At 62.1% G+C, this 20,532-nt stretch overlaps 1 protein-coding gene across 7 annotated transcripts in view; it reads left to right on the forward strand.

The window, feature by feature from the left end:
* OSBP2 (oxysterol binding protein 2) overlaps nt 1-20,532 on the forward strand; it is a 66,519-nt gene that overhangs the window by 42,044 nt on the left and 3,943 nt on the right. For 5 of the 7 annotated variants that reach the window (XM_059676019.1, XM_059676017.1, XM_059676018.1 and 2 more), the window contains 6 exons: nt 10,705-10,967; nt 17,714-17,909; nt 18,338-18,455; nt 18,908-18,959; nt 19,159-19,305; nt 20,226-20,471. In XM_059676019.1, the coding sequence (XP_059532002.1) occupies nt 10,705-10,967; nt 17,714-17,909; nt 18,338-18,455; nt 18,908-18,959; nt 19,159-19,305; nt 20,226-20,471 (1,022 nt within the window). Of the gene's footprint in view, nt 1-10,704; nt 10,968-13,326; nt 13,590-17,713; nt 17,910-18,337; nt 18,456-18,907; nt 18,960-19,158; nt 19,306-20,225; nt 20,472-20,532 lie in introns of those variants that run through there. The other 2 variants (XM_059676022.1, XM_059676021.1) reach the window with 2 other exon arrangements.

A 20,532-nucleotide genomic window follows, 5' to 3' on the forward strand; every position in this document is an offset into this window, starting at 1 on the left:
GGTGGGTTGGATCATGAAGGACAGGCGGGCCAGCCCTGGAGGTGGTGTGTGGCTTAAGGAAAGGAGGCTTTAGGGTATTGCCTACCTCAGTTATGTCTTTCCTGTGCCCAGGGAGCGGAAGGGCATCTGGCCGCACGGGAGTTCACTGTTACTTGGTGTGATACAAGGAAGTAGGACATGCTCTTATCGACATGTCACCTGGGGGAGCCTCTGTCTGCTTCCCTGTAGGATTCTATAGGTCAGAATTCCACCTGGTGAATGAACCTGCCTCTTCCTGGCACAGGGCAGCGGCACGTTAATATTACTGCTGTGTGGCTCTCCACTGTGCTTGTGTGCACACGTTTCACAAGCAGATGCCTGTCGGGGAGCAGTGCTTACTGCTGTATTTTTCACACAGGCCGAGGAGGGCGGTTTCAGTGAGCCAGCTTGCCAGGGCAACCTTGGGACCTTGCGCCTGATACAGTCTAGACTTCAGAGCCAAATCAGACCTGGGTGATGTGGGAGAGGCCATTCTAGCCCCCCCATCCGGGGGAGCCAGGCTGCTTGGGAGCATGAAATAGGGGAAATGGGAAGCCCTTGGTACACAGGAGGGGCTTTATTAGTGGCAGCAAGTAAACTGATTATCAGCCATGCCATTCTACAGACGGGGAAACTGAGGCTAAAGGAAAAGAGGTGCCTTTCCTAAGATCACACAGGCAGGAGGAGGACCAGAGCCTGCCCGCTCTGCCAGCACTGACCACGTGACGATAAGAGAATGGAGGGTCACTCTGTGCTAAGAACTGTCCCAGCAGCTGTGTGGGGCACACAGCACCCACAGCCAGGTGACAGGAACCCACACCAGTGAACAGAGGAAGGGGCGCACCCCCGGCTGGCCAAACTCAGAGCCCAGGGGGTGCTGGTCACGCCATGAAGAGATGAGAATGCGCACACGGCCTGAGGGGCGCAGCCGTCTGTGGTCTCTGAGGAAAGGCGCTGCCCGGGGCGGAGAGTGGGCATGGACTGACGGACAGGCTCGCTCTAGGTGCCTCTTCCTCTGACCTCGTCAGGGAGGGTCACGTAGCCTCCCGCGGTGGACGGGAGTCATTCCCGATACCCGGTTTTCCTGTAAAGTGCCCGGCAGCGCCGACCGGCACAGCATCTGATCAAAGAGATGAGCAGTCTGAATAAGATGCAGCTACGGGCTTCAGGCTGCCAGAGAGAAATGTCCTTTTCTGTACTGCTTCCCTCTGACGTGTGTGCTGAACAGTGACGCCTGACGCACATCTTCAGAAATAGTAGCTGCTCGGGCTGGGCGGGGTGGTGAGGCGGAACGAGGCCACAGTCTCGGGGAGCCGAACACCCGGGCAGTGCCCGTGGGCAGTCCTCCGTGGCCTGGCAGGCCCGGCGTCCTTCTGGCTGTAGGTGGGAGCTGGTTAGAGGACAGATGGTCTTTCCTGAGAGGCTACAACGGGCCCAGCCCCCGGGTGCTCCCCTCTGCCCAGGATATGTTTACATCAGAAGCTGGGCGGTTTGTATGGGGCATGACCGTGAGATCATTAACAATTTGGCAGCTGCTCATCTGCCTGAAGAAATTCCCTCCCAACCCCCTTCTCACCTCCCCCAGCACATGCCCACACCCAGATACACTTTGTTCTTGGCCAAACCCCCGTGCAGTCATTATTTTTAAGGGCTATTTACTGTTAAGGCAACAATTCCAGATGTTCATGGGGTTTCCATAGCTCCAGTATCCCTCATGTCACTGTTTTTAGGTCTCTATTTTGAGTATTTTTCCTTTTTGTGAGCATCCTTTTTACATCATTGGGATACAAAATTGCCATTTCACACGACTTCTCATTTTAAGCACTTTCCCACATCATCGCAGGCTTAGTGTGTGTCCGTCGGATAGCTGTGGGAAGCCTTTTCCTTCTGTTAGATATTGCTTCTTCCCACACTGTCAGAGCCAAACTGCTTGCTGCCTGAGCATTGCTGGCATGTAAAGTTTTCCTCTGGTGTTTCTTTCTGGGACAAATTCCCAAGAGAGTGATCACTGAGTCCAAGGATGTGACTTCATCTCTGTGGTACCCCTCGCCCTTTGGCCCAATGTTCCGGTCCTTGATGCTTTAGGGCAGGGGTTCTCAACCTGTGGGTCACGACCCCTTTGGGGGTCGAACAACCCTTTCACAGGGGTCGCCTAAGACCATTGGAAACACATATATAATTACATATTGTTTTTGTAATTAATCACTACGCTTTAATTATGTTCAATTTGTCACAATGACATTGGGGGTCACCACAACATAAGGAGCTGTATGAAAGGGCCGCGGCGTTAGGAAGGTTGAGAACCACTGCTTTAGGGGCTGGGGGTGGACACCTCCCCTGGGTGAGACCTCCATCATCCTGAGAGTCTTTGACCGGCAGTTCGGATATTATTTGTGCTCACCCTCCCGTGGCCCATCAGCTGCGTCCTCTCTTGCCTCTGTGTGGAAGCCCAAAGGGAGCATTATCATGTGTGGGTCTGTGGTGGGCGTGGCTGGGACCCTTTCCATAGCCAGGCAATCATGGCCTCGCTGGAGGCGAGGCACTGTGTTAAGCCCTTTACAGATATGTTAACCCATTTTGCAGATGAAAAACTGGAGGTTTAGTAACTAGGCCAGGTCACAGGGGTGATGAATAGCAAAGTGGGACTCCAGGTCTGCGTGGCTCGTAGACGGGGAGAGCTCTCTAACTTGGTTAAACGAAAGGGCCCGCTTTAGCCCCTTGTTTCTCTGAGATGAGAGTTCGCCCGTCTGCCTGACGTGGGGCAGAGGATGAGGTTCCGCCTCCGCAGGGCCTGGGGTCTCCTCCTCACCCTTCCCGCCGGCCCACCCACCTCTCTGCAGACTGAAGAGGGGGGAGAGCACCCAGAGAGGTTGGCGGGGTGAAGGCGATTCCTTGCAGGGACTGTGTGGCCAAGGTCTGGCTGAGGTGGGGCAGGTTGCAGGGCGATCGGGCTGTGACTCACGTCCCTTTGGATTCCGGTATTAGCTCAAGTCAGGGGTGGCACAAGGACAGCCCTGAACCGAGTCTCCTGACCCCTAAGCACCTTACCCCCTCACTGCTCACACCTGCACATGCCTCGCAGAGACAAAACAGCCATCCACTCATTCTACAGGTTGTAGTAGCACCTCCCGCCTGCCCGGCCCGGGACGGGGGCTCAGCCAGGCAGAGCAGCCCGTGCTCCCTCCCTGCTGGTGGGAGCCCTCTCCCCACCTCAGGACCCACCTCTGCTCACTCCCTGTCATTGATGCCAAGAGGCAGCTGCACGTGGAAAGTTCCTGAGTGTGATTCCGCGGCATCAGATGGTTTCCAGGGATAAGCAGCGTGGCTGTGTTCAGGCCAGGAAAATGTAAGGCAGTAGTTTCCAGTGGCCTGCTCAGCAGTGACGCTGTCCGGGGCAGATGGGGGGGGCGGGGGGGTTCTCACGGACGGGTCACCTGACCTCCTGTGGCCTGGAGACAGGCGTTTGTGCTGCGCAGAAACCACTCACCCAGGTGGGCTCCTCGTGCATTAGGGATCCTCTCACGGGGTGGGGATTGCTGGGCCCCCGCAGTCTGCCGAGTGATCGGGTCCCAGTGGTGCCTGGTGACTGGGAGGTGTGTGAAGTGTGGTCATGGTTTCTGAGCTGTGCTGGGAGTTGGGCTGAGCGTGGCACCTCCCTAAGCGCCAGCAAAGGCAGAAAGCAGCCCTCTTGCCATGTTCCCACCACGGCCCCAACAGGCGGGGTCATGGGGAGACCACAGCTCATAACCCAGAGGGATATGGAATAGCTGCTACATGGACTCTGATGAGAGCAACACACGAAGCTGAACTGTGCTCAGAGGACCCAGGCTAGTCTTCAACATAGAAACGCGGAAACTGTTTCATTTCCTGAACTGTCGGGAGAAGGGGAGGTTTTTTTTCTAGTTTGGTTGCCCAGCAGGCAGCACAGGGCACTGGGGAGAGGGAGCCGGGGCTTGATGTCAGCAGGTGGGAGAAAGGGGAGCGCCAGTGCTCCCCTGAATGCGGGCTCAGCCCAGTCAGTTCACAGCCGGGGAGTGGGGGGCCGTCTCCCGGCCGAAGTCCAGCTGCCATGAGGTTGGCCCTCCTGCACCTGCCTTCGGTCGGCTAAGGAGCTGCCCATGCTCCTTGGGACCTGGGGGTAAGACTTAAACCTGGACAGCGACGGGGAGGAGCCCAGAGGCCCTGGGGAGAGTCAGCACCCACAGTGCTTCACCTGGGATGGGCACCCCCATTCACTAAAGGAGACCCCAGGGAAACCCCAGTTCAGGTGGAAGCCACAGGTGGGCTGGGCGTCCTGCAGGCCGGGGGAGGCTGGGCAGTAGGTTATCTTCAGCATCAAGCAGATGCCACAAGGAGCTGCGCCTCTATCTTTGCTCCGTCTCTGCGCCAGGTTTGTTTCCCTGGAGGGAGGTGGCCCTGCTCCAGGGCCATTGGTCTTCCTGAGGCTGCTGTGTGGCTGCGGGGCCCCAGCCTCCTGGCGAGGAGGGAGGCACTGCTTGTGGGTGTCCTCGCAGCCTATCACTGCTCATGCGCCTGCTCTTCGCCCCTCATGTGGCTGGCGGCTTTGACACTGTGCCCGACCCTTTCTTTGCCCAGCCTCTCACTGTGTGCAGGCCTCGCTAGCCAGCAGGGCTCCTGCAGAGGGTTCCGCCACAGAGGATGCCCTACAGACTCGTGTTTGAGGGATGAGGTTTGTGCCCCTGCAGCTCTGGGAGACTGGAAGCCAGGCCCAGTTTTTACATGTAGGGGACCCATCCCCGGGGCTCCACCTTGTCCTGCTGATAGCCGCCTGGTGAGGATGCAGCCCCTGTGCCCCTCTCCTGGGGAAGCTGCCAGAGAATCCAATGTGATGGCAAGGGCGCCTGCTGCTCTCGACACCCCTGTGCTGGTCGCCAGGGAGAGGAGGGGCGATGGCCACAGAGGGTCATGAGGAACAAGATGACGCTGGTATTCTGGCTTGCGTTTCCCACCTGCCTGCCAGGGTTTCACAATTCATTATTTATCACCATCTGATTTTCCACCAGATTAGATCCTAGCATCCTTCCAGCGTCCTCAAGGCCCAACTTCTCAGCATTAATTCACCCGCCTCCGTGGGGGAGGGGCACCATCCTTAACCCTCCAGGCCGCCCTCCCTCTTGTGGGTGCGATTCCCGTGGGGACGCCACGGCACATGGATGCACAGGAGTGGGCAGTCACTGAGCACCAGCCACTCGCTTGGACCCACGGGAGTTACTTGTCACCCGTGGCCTTGCCTTGAAGTCTCTTTCTGTCTCTTCTCAGCATTCGGCGGATTACAGTCCGGGATCAAACTCAGGTGGCTTAACAGCATCCTGAAATCGAAACAGAAATCCCCACACCCGCAGCCATTGACTGTCTGAGGTGCTGACGGGCAGATGGGAAATGGCTGTTTTTGCCGAGAGTGCAGCCCCCACGCTTCTCCCTCGAAACCGACACCTGCTGTGTGTCCTCAGAGGCCCAGTGTGTCTCTGCGGAGCTGGGCTGCACTCCCTGCTCAGCAGCTCGGTGGTCATGGTGGCATGAAAGCCTGCCCCATGCAGGGTCTGGGAGCCCTTTAGGTGCGGCCACCCGGGGGCTGAGACCTGGAAAGCTGCTAGGCCAGGACTGAGGCCTGTCCCCTCCCCGATCTGATCTGCGCAGTCAGGCTCAGCAGAGGGAGGGGAGCAGTGCTGCCCCATTCATGGTGCTGCTGGCCTGAGGGAGCGTCATGGGTCGAGGTGAGTCCTGCTGGGGACAAAAGTGCCCACCAGCCTCCGCTGGGCAGTCGGGTCTCAGGCCCTGGTGCAGTGGGTCCTTCACCACCCTCCCCTCCCTGTGCCCCCTCTTCTGTGGAGCAGGCAGGCCAGGCCAGGCCAGCGGGTCCGGGGGCGGGGGTGAGCAAGGACACAGACTCCCCCCTCCCACCCCAATCAGCCAGCGGCAGGCCTTGGCTGCTTCAGGCCTCCACCTGCCTTGCACCGCCCGCCCTGCGATGCCTTCGGGTCCCCTATGGTGGCTGCCGCCTCCCCCTGCTCCCTGTCCCCCCCCAGGGCCCTGGCGCCTGTGCCCAGCTTGCTGCTGGGCCTAGAGAGAGGAGCAGGCTACCCATGACCTTGGTCCCCTTTTCACATGTTTGGATGTTATTCCAGTTGGGCTCTCAGGAGCCCGAGAGAGGGAGCCTGAGGGGTCAGGGCAGCTGCTCAGTTGACTGTGAGGAGCCCAGGGCCTTCGAGGAGGGGCCCTCTAAATGCCCTCCCTGCTCAGCACCCCACTGGGCTCCTGTGCTTGTCCCTCCACCCCATAGGCCTGTGCCCTTCCTTCCCCCGCGTCCTGCTCCTCTGTCAGGCCCAGCTCAGCACGCCCTCCCCCCGGACAGCGCCAGATGTGGGTGCAGAGGGAGCCCGTGGCCTGGACTTTGCCTGCCCTGCCCGCCCCCCCCACGTCAGCCAGGGCTGTTAGCACCTCCAGCCATGGTGTGTGAGGGAGGGGACCCTCCGGTCAGCCTGTGTTTTGACCTCAGGGAGGTTGTGGGCAGGTGAGGGAGAAACCAGCAAGAGACCGTGCAAATGGGGTGGCCACAGGGCCTCTGACCCGCCACCGTGTCGCCACCCTGTCCCTGTCCCTAACCAGCCTGTGTGGCCTTTGGGGTTCTGGGTTTCAAAAAGCTGCCCCCTGACAGGACTTGCCATCCAGAAACTTGATCTATTTTCCTCCAAAGATGTAAAAGAGCTCCACTTATAAAAATAGCTCACCTGGCTCCGCTGAGCTGGCTGTTTCCACGGCAACCCACTCCTCCCCAGGAGCCCCCCATGAAAGAAGGTACCAGCCCTGGCTCAGGTGCCCACTGGGCTCTTCGGCCAGAGCGGCTCTTAAAGGGTTCAAGGGGAGCCCTGAGTGGGGAGCAGGGGTGGGGGCACAGTGGCTTCCTCTGGCTCCAAGTCGTTTGTGGTTTGAAGTAAATTCAAGACTGACTATGCGCAGCCGTGAGCTGTGCTGATGAGGGGACAGGGATATGGACAGGCTGATGCCAGGAAGTCCCGGCTCTGCACTGCCATGCGTGGGGTGCTTAATGTCCTTTTCCAGAGGCACTCATATCCGCAGCCGGTGTGGCTCAGTGGATAGAGTATCAGCCCAGGGACGGAAGGGTCCGGGTTTGATTCTGGTCGAGGGCACATGCCTGGGTTGCAGGTTCGATCCCAGCCCTGGTTGGGGTGCGTGCAGGAGGCAACCAATCGATGTGTCTCTCTCACATCCACATTTCTGTTTCTCCCACTCCCTTCCCCTCTAAAAATCAGTGGAAAAATGTCCTCAGGTGGGAACTAACCATGTACACATAAGTATGTGCCTGTCCATCCCCAGTGTACAGACAAGTACGCCTAACCAAAGCCGCATCCCAGAACCACCCCTCTGACCGGTCAGCAGGCATACGTGCCAGGCTTGGAGGGGGGGGACAGAGGGGCTGTGTGCAGGTAGGAGTCTCAGTGATTAACTAGAGCGCTTCTGGGGACCAGCTCCTCGGCCAGCCAATCAAATGTACGATCAAAGGCAGAGTGAGAACACAGCTCGGTGTTCAGCTCAGCCACGCTCGGTGCCGTCACTCAACAGTGGCCCCATGTCCTGGTTCCCGGGGCCTGTGCTGTTCCATGGCAAAGGGACCTGAAGGGGTGACCGAGGGTCTTGAGATGGGGAGACTATCCAGGGGGGCCCTGTAGTCACAAGGGTCCTTAGAAGAGGGAGGCGGGCAGGTCAGAGTCAGAGGGAGACACTGAAGATGCTCCTCTGCTAGCGTTTAGGATGGAAGGGGCCACAAGCCAAGGAATGCAGGCCCCCCACAACCCGGGCAGCCTGGCGGCCCCTCCTGAGAGCTGCTGTGCGCCACGTCCTGGCCTTGGAGGGAGAGGGCTCCTTTGTGCCCGGCAGTGGCTTTGTCTGGACCCCGATTGCCGCTGCTGCTATTCTGGTGTTAACATAGCTGCAACATTTCTGTAGGATTTCACCTCTGGCAATAGCTCACTCAGTGTCTGCTGTGTTGCAGTTTGGATTGTTCTTTGTTCCTCGCAGATGTTCACTGTGGCTGAATTTTATTCCCTGTGGGAAGTGGGAACAGAGTATATTTGGGTGATAAAAGCTCTAGAATCCCCAAGGCCATGAGCTTGAGAACTGCAGGCCTTAGCAGCTTTATACACACAAGCGTGTTCCTTGCTTTGCACTGAGTCTGCCGCCAAGGGAGTCCCCGTCAGAGGGGACAGCGGGCAGTGGGAGCTGAGGAGCTATTTCACGGCCCTTGCTGGCACCCTCCGTTCACCCCTCAGAAAGCGGAAGCTCATCCAGTGCCATCAGTCCTTCTCTCCGATTTGAGGAACGTCACAGGAAGTAGCTCTGTTTGCATCTCTGCGTTTCGTCTATTTTGCCCGTTTGGGTTTGCTCCTTGCCAAGGACCCTTGACCCCTAACTGAGACTTGGGGACTCAGCATGGCCAGAGTTCACCATTTTGGAGGCAGAGTCCCCTTCACGGTTCAGCTCTGCTTCCTCCCCGGCGTGGGGTGGTCACGCTGCCGGGTCAGTACTTGTCTGAACAGCCTGAGACACTGGGAGCCTGGGAGGCTGGGCCACATGTCAGCTCCTGAGTGACACCCATCCTCTCCTTGAGGACTGGCGGGTGGAGGGACAGTGTGGGAGTGAGGCCTTGGAGCTGGTGGGTGCTGCCATCAGCATGTCCGGGCTGGGTTTAGGAATCCTGTTCTCCCCAGCCCCTGGCCACCCTGGCCCCAGCCCTGCCAGGCCTCTGACCTCCCTGCCATCTGCCCATCATCCACCTGCCACCACACACTCCCTTTTACCAGGGACAAAGGCCCAGGCTCCTCGGCTATGTCAAAGGCCCTCACCATCTGCACTCTCCAACTAGCTCCTCTGTGCTCCCCCTACTTCTCACTTCCTTCTCCAGATCCCGCCAGCCTGTGTGTGACCGGCTCCTCCGTGCATGCCGCAGCAAACTGACGGGCCTGACAGATCTCCTGGGATGTGCCCAAGATCGGTCATTCACTCACCCACCCACTCACTCCGTCCTTGCCCCACTTCCCCTGCCCTCTCCTGCCTCCCTCGTTCTCCTACTCCCACTGTCTGTCTGGAGAGACTCACTCCCCATCCCCAGAGAACAGCCTGTGCTGGTCTGTAATTGCTGACCGGGTGCCTTCCCATCCCAAACCCCAGTGACTTGGGAGCAGAACAAGTACATCCCATGTCCCTAGCGGCTGGACTTGAACTTGGACCCTGAGAGCGGCTTACTAGGGCATGCTGCTTAATAACAAGTGAAGTAGATACGTGGTTCCCTCCCTCGCCCTGACTGGCTGCTAGACGTACTGACCCTGGAAAGGTGATAGGAAGGCGGCACTGTAGCTAAGAGCCCGAAGTCTGAATTCTAGATGTTCCAGAACTGCCTCACCTCGTGACCCTGGGCATGCCAGCGACCCTCTCTGCCCCAGCCCCACCTCACTAGGCCGCCGTGGGCACTAACAGGCAGTGCCCTGCCCAGGCCCTGGCGCGCAGCAAGGCAAGATGCACGCTGGCTGTGGAGCCTTTCTAAGGCGACCCAGGCCGAGGCGAGGCCTTCCGTGCAGACTGACCTGCAGATCCCGCTCTGCCCCCTGGTTGCAGGGCCCACCCTGGCGGCCTGTCCTCCGGGAACCTGCACCTCTCCCTGGCCGAACGGAAATGATAGTCAAGGTCTGCCCACCACCGACCCCTGCGAGGCGCCGCGTTCACATGAACAAAGCCAGTGGCCCAGGGCCTGGCCCAGCACCTGTGGTCTCCGACACTGGGTCATGCAGGGCTGTAGGTGGGCTGGGGGGAGGGGGCTCCTGCCCCCGGCTCGAGGCTCCTTATGGCCGCCAGGGACAGGCTGTGCAATGCATGCTGCCCGCCACGCCTGCTCAATTGGGCCCCACGTCACTGGCTGGCTTGGCACTGCCACCTGCTCGGGCTAGGCTCAGAGCAGTGACTCAACCGTGGCCCCCCACAGACATCCTGCCGCCTGTGGGAAGAGGTCTATTCTTTCACAGGATGTACCTTTTTAAAAAGGGCTGCATCTTGGGCTACAGATTTCCTTCATCTAAAGAGGTTTCTCGCTGAGGATTTCTGAAACGAGGCATTTCAGAAACCCCTGAGCAGTTGCAGGCTCTGGCACCCACAGGCCTCAGCCTCCTGGTTGGCCTGTGCTCCGCAGCAGCAGGGCCCGGAACCCCTGCCCCTGGGCCCCCTGGAGGCCCCCACAGCTCTGTGACCGCTTGGCTGGCAGTGGGCCAGGACCTTGGGCACCCAGGCCTCCCAGGAAAGGGCACTTGAGGGCACTGGGCAGCTGTGAGAGGAGGGGGTGGGGAGGTCAGCGTTCACCTGGCAGGCGAGGCCCTGGCACCTGGTGTGGAGGAAGTGGCTCTGGAGGCAGCGGACTAGCTGGGTGGCCCGGGGTGTGACTTCACTTCTTTGAGCCTCAGTGACCTCTTCGGTCCCCCCTTTACATCCCTTCCCACACCCGAGAGGGCCTGTGCCCACCCAGGAAGGCTGGGGGACCCCTCACCCTGGCGGGGGGCAGGAACTGGCACCGTCTAGGGCACTCTCCTCCCTCGAGGAGCCCGGCAGGCCCCTCATGCTGTCAGGATCAGTGATCACCATGGCAACTGTTTCTCTCTGCAGATGACTCTGGGGACGACGACGACGACGACGAGACTGCCTCCCCAGCTGACAAGACTGAGCTCCAGAGCACCATCAAGAACCTCTCCCTGAAGCTCGATGACCTCAGCACGTGCCACGACCTCCTCGCCAAGCACGGCACCGCGCTGCAGCGCTCCCTGAACGAGCTGGAGGGCCTGCGCATCCCCTACGACAGCAGCGAGAAGCTGAAGGCGGTGAACGAGCGGGCCACCCTCTTCCGCATCACGTCCAATGCTATGATCAACGTGAGTGCCCCCCCCCCCGCCCTGGCCCGGGGCTCCCCCAAGGGAAGTGCGGGCGGCTGGGGTGCTTGACAGACCAGGTGGCTTCAGGTCCTTTCCCAGAGCTGGCGCCCTCCACTCTGGACCCTGTGCGTCACCTCGTCCTCCCAGAGGTCGCTGGGCGAGGACACCCTTTGTAACGGTTGGTGAGACCGGGGTTGGGTCAGAGAGGGGAAGCCACGCAGAGGTGGTGGCCCAGGCCCAGGGAACAGGGTCCAGGCGGCCATCGGGCCGACCAGAGACAGTGGGCAGTCCTGGTGCCTAGTGAGCCCAGGCGGGGTCCAGCCTCCAAAGCCAGGAGGGAGAGCGGAGCAGGGTCGGAGTCGGGGCCAGGCTCTGCCCGACACCAGGAAACCCAAGGGTGGGGGAAGATGGAGGCTGGAGTCCACCTGGGATCTTGGCCTGAGGTGGACTGGGCTGTGGGGCTAGCGGCCCCCCCCCCCCTTGCCACACAGGCTCGGGACTGGAGCGGCCGGCGGCCGGGTACCGGGGCCTGGGGCTGAGGGACACCCTTTCCCAGAAACAGCCACAGGGCCTGGCGCTCAGCAGGTGTGAGGCCGTCCACGTGCTCAGGGTGTGGCTGGGCCGCAGCTCTGGGGCTGCCTGTGTGTCGGCCCCATCGTCAGTCTGCGCTTGCGTTTTCCTCCGACCTCCCCTCTCAGCTCACTGGGCTCCTTACTGCCCGACTCTAGGGGCCCAGGCCCCGCATGCCCTGAACATGGATTAAGCATTTAACGATGCAACAGGGTTCCTGTCCCCCCCCCCCCCCCCCCCCATCCGCTGAGGCGGAAGCCACTTTGTCTGAGTGAGCAGTTTTGGTTTTTCCCCGATAATGAGCCTCTCAGCTGGTGTGAGGCTCGCCTGTGTGTGGAGCCATGAAAGCAGCCTGCCATCTGAGTGCAGAGTGAGTTGTCCGGTAGGAAGCGCAGCCCCTGGGGGTGGTGATGACGCCCGTTTTCAGTTCCGACACCAGGAGTCAGAGGAGTGGCAGGGAGCTGCGCTCAGGCTGGGCTCTGCCCACCTGCTGGCGTGAACCTGATGCAGGGCCTCTCCCCATCCAGCTCCATGGGGATCGAGGTGCAGGCACCGAAGTGAGGTGCTGGCCTGACAGGCCATGCTGGTATCCGCTCCGACTGAGGCTGGGTTATGCACGTAGGAAAGGAGAGACTGCCGCCAGCCAGAGCCCACAGGGACACACATCCTCCAAAGGGCCCTGGGCAAGCAGCAGCCGCAGCACCACGCACACACACATACACACACACGTCCACCCCCCACCACTGCTGACCATCACCCCGTCTGGTCCCATGTCCCATGGTTTTTCTGCTGAAGCATCTTGGCAGGTCCTCTCTGCAAGGCCAGGGCAGTCCCCTGGCAGTCCCTGGGGCCTGCAGCTGCCATGCCTGGCACCGTGCCCACACACGGGAGCCTCAGTGAATGAGCGCGCGCTGTGAAAGATCGTAGGAGCAGTGAATGAACCGCTTGGCGTCTGCGAATTCCCTCGCGGGTGATTCTGTGAGTCTGATCAAAGGCGGCCCAGCAGTTCCCTGGCTGGGTTACTGTTGGGTAACTGCGAGTTAGCCTGTCGTTTAGGAGGACGCTCCCAGCACTAGACAGGACCGGTATGAGACTGAGCCTGAACCGCCGCTGGCCGGGGTGTGGGGACCGGGAGCCTGGGAGCCGGGATGTGCTGCTGTGGTAGCCATGGATCAGTCATGTGGTTTAGGTGAACGATGGAATGGATACATTACCATCACGTGCTTTGGGTATTCATTTTTTTTAAGTGAAAAAAGTAAATTCAAGTTTTACTCTTTTTCCTATAACTTTATCTTTGTGGTGGTGGGACAGCAGCAGCCCGCCCGCTTTCTCCCATCAGCCACATGAAGTCGGTGTCCTTAAGCTTCCCCCTCCTCATTTGTCCTATTTAGGTGCCACCCTGAGGCCCAGAGCAGTCATGTTGCCCAAGGCTCACAGGCCCAGCTGTTGCATGAGCACTTGGGGTCACAGGCCTTGGTCCCTGGGTGACCCCCAGGGTCTGTGCTCAAGGCCCGGGGCTCCATCACCTGTCACCAGGCCTGGCACACGGGCTCCTGGTTGGCCTGGGCTCCCCATGGCTTGCCCTTGAGGTCTGGCCTTGCGGGCCCTGCCCTGGGCAGAACCCACAGTACTGCACGGTCACCCTGGGAGCAAGCCTGCCGGTGGTGGTCTGACTGTCCCCCACCCCCTGCCAGGCGCCCCTCCCGGCCTGTGAAAGCAGGTTCTGCCAGTAGGCCCCAGGGGCCAAGCAAGGCCAGAGAAGTGCTGCTTCTGTGACTTTCGCTTCCACTTCCCTGCCGCCTGCGCCCTTGGGACCTCCCTGAGCCGCCCAGCACATCTCCTCCTCTCAGCCCTCTCAGTCAGAAGGCACTGGCGGCGGCGGTGTCTCCCGCAGTGCTGGGCCCCGGGGTGGGCTGAGCGAGGCAGACTGCCCCTGACCCAGATCCACACCTGAACTGGGAGAGGCGCCTCAGAGCTGGTGACTCTCGCAGAGCCTAGACTCGGCCCCTCCAACGACACGACCCCCGTGACCCTTAGGAGCCGCGAGTTCAGGTGAGCCCAGCTCACCCCGACCAGCCCTTGGCGACAGGGCAGCATGCGGCTGCTGGTGGACACTGAGGCACGGAGGCCCTCCATGACCCCTCCATGGTCAGCTGGGCCCTGTAACCATGGAGATGATGGGGTGTGTCGGAGGTTAAAAGACCTTAGGAGGAAAGAGCAGGCTGGTGGGGTGGAAAAGAGGTCATGGAAGCAGACTGGCAGAGGAGGGAGGGAGGGGGGACCTGGAGGGAGGGGGGACCTGGAGGGAGGGGGGAGGGAGGGGGACCTGGAGGGAGGGGGACCTGGAGGGAGGGGGGAGGGAGGGGGGACCTGGAGGGAGGGGGGACCTGGAGGGAGGGGGGAGGGAGGGGGACCTGGAGGGAGGGGGACCTGGAGGGAGGGGGACCTGGAGGGAGGGGGGGAGAGCCTGAAGCAGGCGGGCTGGGGTGACTTGGAGGGGAGCCTGGGCAACAGGAACCCGGTCAGGAGACCTCGCTGTGGCCCGAGAGTACTTGGCCTTTCACTTTCAGTGAAGCTCGCGCAGCCACTGCCGGAAGCCGGGCTACTGTGAGGCGGGGCAGGTGTGGGAGCCCCGCTGGGAGGTCCCTGTTGTTACCTAAGGGGGAGTGGCAGCTGGGCCTGGGGAAGGAGCTGGGGAAGCTGCGGCTGCTGCTGGGTGTTGAGGGACGGGCCAGCGGAGTGGTGTGGGGGTGGGAACAGGCCCCAGGAAGGCCTGTAGGTGGGGGTCGAGGCTGCTGGGAGAATAGGGGAGACCTCCTCGTGACCCCGCCCCGGCCCTCAGGTGCTGGTCGGTCCCACGGGTTTGGGCAGGATGCAGGAGGGCCCTTCCCAGGAACAGGTTTTGGGCAGCCGGTCTGTGGGCGAGCCCCTCAGGAGACCAAAGATGGCCGAGGTACCCAGTGGGGGCAGAAAGCAGCAGGGGTCTGGCTAACGGGGAGGTTGCCACCAGGCCCACCTGCAGGGCCCGGTGCGGCGGGCACTTCCCGAGGAAGGCCCGTGCGGTCACATTTTGGTGCGCAGGAGGGCGGGCTGGACGGGGCGGTGCAGATCCTGACAGCAGGGACTTAGGAAAGTCTGGGCAGGAGTGGCTCCCAGCACGGCCAGAGCCACATGCAGAGGCGGGGGTGGGGGTGGGGGGGGAGGGGGTCCTGGGCAGAGAGGGGCAGGTGCAGAGGCAGCAGTTCAGGGCCAAGGCCCCAGGTCAGAGGCATGAGGGGAATGAAGACCCAGGTCGGCAGGAGCCAGTGGCTGCCGGATACACTGCGGCTTCTGAGCCCCACTTGGAGGCCATGGGGGGCTCCTTGCGCCCACGGGCCCCGCCTCGTTCTTCCGGGGCCGTGGGAAGGCTCCTGTCCAGCTGACACTGTTCTGCCAGAGAACCTGCTCGTTTGGGTCCTGGGGAGAGGAGTAAAAATAGATTCTAGAACTGTCTAAACTCAGTTGGCAAACTGGTGGCCAGATGGTGCTGGATCCTGTGTGCAAGGAGTAAGCTCTTCTGAAGGTGGGAAGGGCTATTTTAAAGTCTGGATCCCAGTGAAAGTTGCCGCCTGGTGCCTTATGGAGTCACATCGAGGCGAGGCTGTGACTGCCCTCGGTGGGAAGGGCTGGCTGGCCCCTGCGGGTGCCGAGCAGCCTGTGCTGAGTGCCAGGTGAGGAGTGGGCACAGGCCGATGGCCAGCCCGGCCCTGGGAGCTGCTCGGCCTCGAGGGCCCAGGAGGGTGGATATACAGGATGGCGGCTGGGCTGGTCCTGGCCCAGAGGGACCCCATCTGAGTCCGGCACTCCCATCCCCGCTTCAGGGCCCGAGCTGGCCCTGCTTCTGGGAGTGTGGCATCCCCCAGGCCCTGCTCGCCCGCCGGCATTTGGGGAGTGGCGAGGTCCCGTCAGGATTAGGATTTGGAACACAAAAGCGATTAGCTTGTCCTCCTCCCTCCTGTGCGAAGGCCTCCAGCTCAGGAGCTCTCGTGGCAGCAGCTTCCCTGGGAGCTCACACAGCTCGGCCGACAGTTTCCTGTCGGTGGGCAGCTCTCAGCCTCTCACCGGGCCAGGCTCTGGGATGGGGAGTCCCGGCTGAGCAGGGCCCGCCCATGTGGGGACCCCCTTTCTGTCCCGGGCCTGTTGGTTCTCACCCCCGCCCTCCCGGAGGTAGAAGCCCACAGCTCTTCATCCCAAGGACCTCTGTGGCCTCGGGGTGGAAGGCCAGCACCCTGACGGGAACGCCATAGGAGTCCTGGGTTTCAGCCTGTTTGTCCCACGAGGACTCCAAGGCCCAGGAGGTCCCAGTCCTGCCCAGGGTGGGCAGTGAGGCCGTGCCTGTGAGGGGCCCGGATGCTGGGCTCCTTATCCCGCCTGCTCCCTGCCCCGTGCATGGCTCAGCAGCAAGTGTCGTGTGGGCAGGGGCCTCCGGGTGCCCCACGCTGAGAGGGTGGCAGTGTCTCAGGGGAAATGTGACTGTGGGTTCGGAGCCTGGACCAGCCAGGCCTTCCCTGGATCCCCCCCACCAGCAGCCCCCCTGCTGGGCCCCAGGCTAATCCAGCTTAGTGGGCAAACAGTAGTGCACAGCCCAGCTCAGCATTCCCCGGGCGGGCGCAGGGGCCAGGCCAGCACCTGCCTTTGTGCCGTGTGGCCAGCATGGGGCTGGGAGAAGGGTGGCGGTGCCAGAGGAAGCCCTGGGCGTTGGGGACGGACACCAGGTAGGTGCACTGGGGCTCTCCACAGCCCCCAGGTGACTGGGGCAGCTCATCTACTGCAGGTACCCCCCCCCCTCGCCCCCGCCCAGTGGCAGTGGTGAAGGCCCTGGTCCAGCTATGTGAGCCCTTAGATCAGCGGTTCTCAACCTCTGGGTCGCGACCCCTTTGGCGGTCGAACGACCCTTTCACAGAGGTCGCCTAAGACCATCCTGCATATCAGATATTTACATGACGATTCATAGCAGTAGCAACATGACAGTTATGAAGTAGCCACGAAAATAATTTTATGGTTGGGTCACAACATGAGGAACTGTATTTAAATGATCTTGTATCAGCCCAGCCACATGTGGCCTGTCCCAGGGGTCGCACTCCTGTCCCCTTGCTGCTCGCCAGCCTGTCCTGCAGTGGCCGCGAGGCGGAGGTCACGCACGTCCCCAGCAGCAGGGACAGGTGCTGGGAGGCCGCAGGGCGAGTCCTGGTGCTTCGACAGGGTTCTTCCCCGACACCCTTGCTTGTGGCCCGCCTGGGACCCGCTGTGTGACCTGAGCCGAGGTTCACTGCCTGTGGAGTGTGGGGGGGGGGGGGTCCCTGTAAGCGCCTGGAACATTTCTGCCCGCCTCCCCACCACCACCTCTTCCACCTGCTGGTGCGGACCCAGCAAAGAGGTGCCTTCGCGTTGGGGTGGTCACTGGTGTGCAGTCAGGGCCCCACCTGCAGGCTGCAGTGGTGAGGAAGGGATGGGAACTGGGGGCGAGGTGGAGGCCACTGTAGGGCCCAGGGGTAAAGGCCTGGCTCCACAGGGGGCAGTGAGCCAGGCCTCCCTGAGCTCACCCAGGCCCGCCTCGAGGCTCCCCACACTGCAGGGGTGTCCGTGAGTGCCGCTCCACAGGAGCAGGGATGCCCCGGGCGCAGGCGCTCCCCTCCCGGGAGCCGGGCAGCATAAGGAGCCGGCTTTCCTTCCGAGGTCTCCCACCCCCGCCTGCGCCAGGACACCTGTCAGGATCAACCCGCCCTCTGGAGAAGCGGGTTATGGTGGCTTAGGTGTGGCCCATGGGCCCCGCACCTTGACCTGGAGGGAGGGTGGGAGGCCCCTGGCCCTGAAGTGGCCCAGGGTCTTGCAGAGGAGCTGCGGGGACGGAGCCTCTGGCTCCTGATGTGTGAATGGGGACGGCCCCCTCCTCCCACCTGGAGGGTGAGCTGAGCCCGGGAGCTGTGAGCACAGGGTCCGTCAGACTGTCGTCTCACAGAGAGGACGCCACTGGGAGGGGACGCCGCCAGAGCAGTTGCTAGCCAGCTCTGAGAAAGCCAGGTCCCCGCGGCAGCCCAGGAGGCAGCAGAGGGGTTTGTGACCCCCAGGGGTGCAAGGGGCGGAGACAGGACCCGTCCTCCTCACTGGGCGACAGGCTGTGCTCACACTCCCCCCAGGCCTGCAGGGACTTCGTGGCACTAGCGGAGGCGCACAGCCGGAAATGGCAGCGGGCGCTGCAGCGTGAGCAGGAGCAGCGCATCCACCTGGAGGAGACCATCGAGCAGCTGGCCAAACAGCACAACAGCCTTGAGCGGGCCTTCCGCAACAGCCTGCCCGGCCGGTCCTCCGGCCCCAACAAGAACCTCGACCCAGGTGAGCGCCGGGCCGGGCCGCTCCAGCCGCAGCCTCCCCCCCCCCGGCTCCCTGGCCCAGGCCAGCCCTCACCTGGCCAGTCTCCCCGCGTCTGGGTTCCACTTCTCAAAAGACAAGTGCAGTGACCCCACTGTGCCCTCGGTGCCAGGGCTGGCAGGCGGCTGCCTGAGGCTGGGAGTCCTGGTGCCCTGGGAAGGGCGGCTAGGCCACCCCCAGACCGAGCAGCATGCAGAAGGACGGGGGCGGGGCTCTGGAAGGAAGGCGGCTTGTGACAGGAAAGCACATTCGGAGAGCGGATGAGGGCCGGGGGGCAGGGGGGCACAGGATCAGAGCATGGGGCGCGGGTCCTGTAGGCTCTGGACCCCTCAGGTGGGTGCGACGAGGCTCGGTGAAGCCGCAAATGACGCAGCAGCTCTGCGTGTCCCTAGAAAGCCTCTTGACTTCCAAGGAAGAGGACAGTGAGGAAGATGAGGATACGGAGTATTTCGACGCCATGGAAGACTCCACCGCCTTCATCACTGTGATCACCGAGGCCAAGGAGGACAGGTGGGCTCTCGGGGCCGCTGCTTTAAGTCTCGTGCCAGATGGCATTTCTGCTTAGATTGGGTCTATTGTTCCTTAAGTCAAAAAAGGCCCCAATCGAGTTTGTATCAGGGTTTCACTTTCAATGGACAGAGAACAGGGCACTCACTGGCAGAGGTCCCCCCCCCCCCCCCCCCCGGCCTCACCTGGTCCTGGGTCGGCCAGTCCTCAGGAGGCGTGCAGGCACCTCGGGAGGGTTTCTGAGCATCTGCTGCCACGGGCCTCAGAGAGTGGGGGCCCCTCCAACCTGCCCCGGTCCCACAGCCCCACTGACCATCCTGAACCGAGAGACGCCCCATTGGAAGGAAGCCCGGGCCGCCGCCCCTCCCATCTCACTGGAGGGCCTGCTAGAAGGCGGCCAGGCCCTGGGGAGGCCTCGCATTTGTAAATAACCCGCCTCCCACTGTTTCCTGCAGAAAAACTGAGGGTGGGACCACAGGCCCTGTGGACTGGACCCCGGCAGACAATGTGAGTGACGGGGAGACCCTGAGGGGGGCTGAGGGGACGACAGCACCTGGAGCTCGGGGCCCTGGGGCAGGCCCAGTGGCCTGCTGCCTTCGGTCCCCCCAGCAGCTGGTCCTCAGACTCCCTGGGTCAGGGGTGAGGACGAGGCCTGGGGGGCCATGTGCTCTGGCCTCTGCCGATGCACACTCTGCTTCTCTGGCAGGTACAGGACGGCGCTTCACTCATGCCCAAGGGCCCCCCCAAAGTCAAGAGGCGTGTCCGCATCCCCGACAAGCCCAACTACAGCCTTAATCTCTGGAGCATCATGAAGAACTGCATCGGCCGGGAGCTCTCCAAGATCCCCATGCCGGTAGGGCCCAGGCAGGGGGCCTCACTGGGTCCCCTGGGAGTCGCCTTCTCTGCCACCTGAGGCGCGAGCACACACTGTTGAATCGTGTCATTGCCGCGATCCTCCAAGAGCAGAGGTCTCAGGCTCTGAGGGAGGGGCTCTGCGGTGATCAGAGACTCAGGGACCCCCATGTCGCTGCACCTGACGGGGCCTTACGATGTCCTGGCTGTCCTGACCCGTCTGTGGGACTGGCAGGCTTGGGCTGTGTGTGTAGACAGGTAGGCCCTCCCCCAGCGAGGTCACACAGCAGGCTCAGGGCACGGGCGGGCACCCTCTGGCTGCCAGGCCACAAGGGCATCTCCAGAGGAGGAGCTTGGAGGCTCTAGGCCAGACTTGGTTCCACTGTGACCCCAGACAAGTCCCTTCACCTCCAGCCTCTGCGTCCACAGCGGCAAAGGGGGGAGATGAACGGCACCCACTTCTGAGTGGTCACAGCCCAGCACCACGGCCGGCAGGTGCTCTCAACAGAAAACCTGCATCATACTCAAAGCGCAGAATATGAGCAAGACCAGCCCCACTTTGTCCACCGTCCACTCCTCCCCGCGGCTCAGTGTTAGACACCGCCCGCTCCTCCCCGCGGCTCAGGGCCGGACACCGCCCGCTCCTCCCCGCGGCTCAGGGCCGGACACCGCCCGCTCCTCCCCGCGGCTCAGTGCTGAACAAGGCAAAAGCCCTGGCGCTGACATCCTGGGGTGGGAGAAGGACAGCAGGTCAGGGCGGTGAGGGCTGTGGGGGAAACGAAGGTGGAGGGGCAGGGAGAGGAACCTCCCGGAGGGTGCTGTCTGAGCAGCAATGTCCCTGCACATCTGAGAAAAGCCAGGGTGCTACGCTGGGAGCAGCTGGCTCAGCTGGACCCCAGCCGGACCCCCGCCCTCCCACAGGTCAACTTCAACGAGCCCCTGTCCATGCTCCAGCGGCTGACGGAGGACCTGGAGTACCACCACCTGCTGGACAAGGCGGTGCACTGCAGCAGCTCGGTGGAGCAGATGTGCCTGGTGGCCGCCTTCTCCGTGTCCTCCTACTCCACCACGGTGCACCGCATCGCCAAGCCTTTCAACCCCATGCTCGGGGAGACCTTCGAGCTGGACCGCCTCGAGGACATGGGCCTGCGCTCCCTCTGCGAGCAGGTGAGGCCTGGGGTCAGAGGCGACGAAGGGGACCCAGCCTCGGGTCCTGGCAGGCCCATGC

Source organism: Myotis daubentonii, chromosome 19 (assembly GCF_963259705.1).
Source record: "Myotis daubentonii chromosome 19, mMyoDau2.1, whole genome shotgun sequence".
In the NCBI taxonomy this organism is placed as follows: Eukaryota; Metazoa; Chordata; class Mammalia; order Chiroptera; family Vespertilionidae; genus Myotis; species Myotis daubentonii.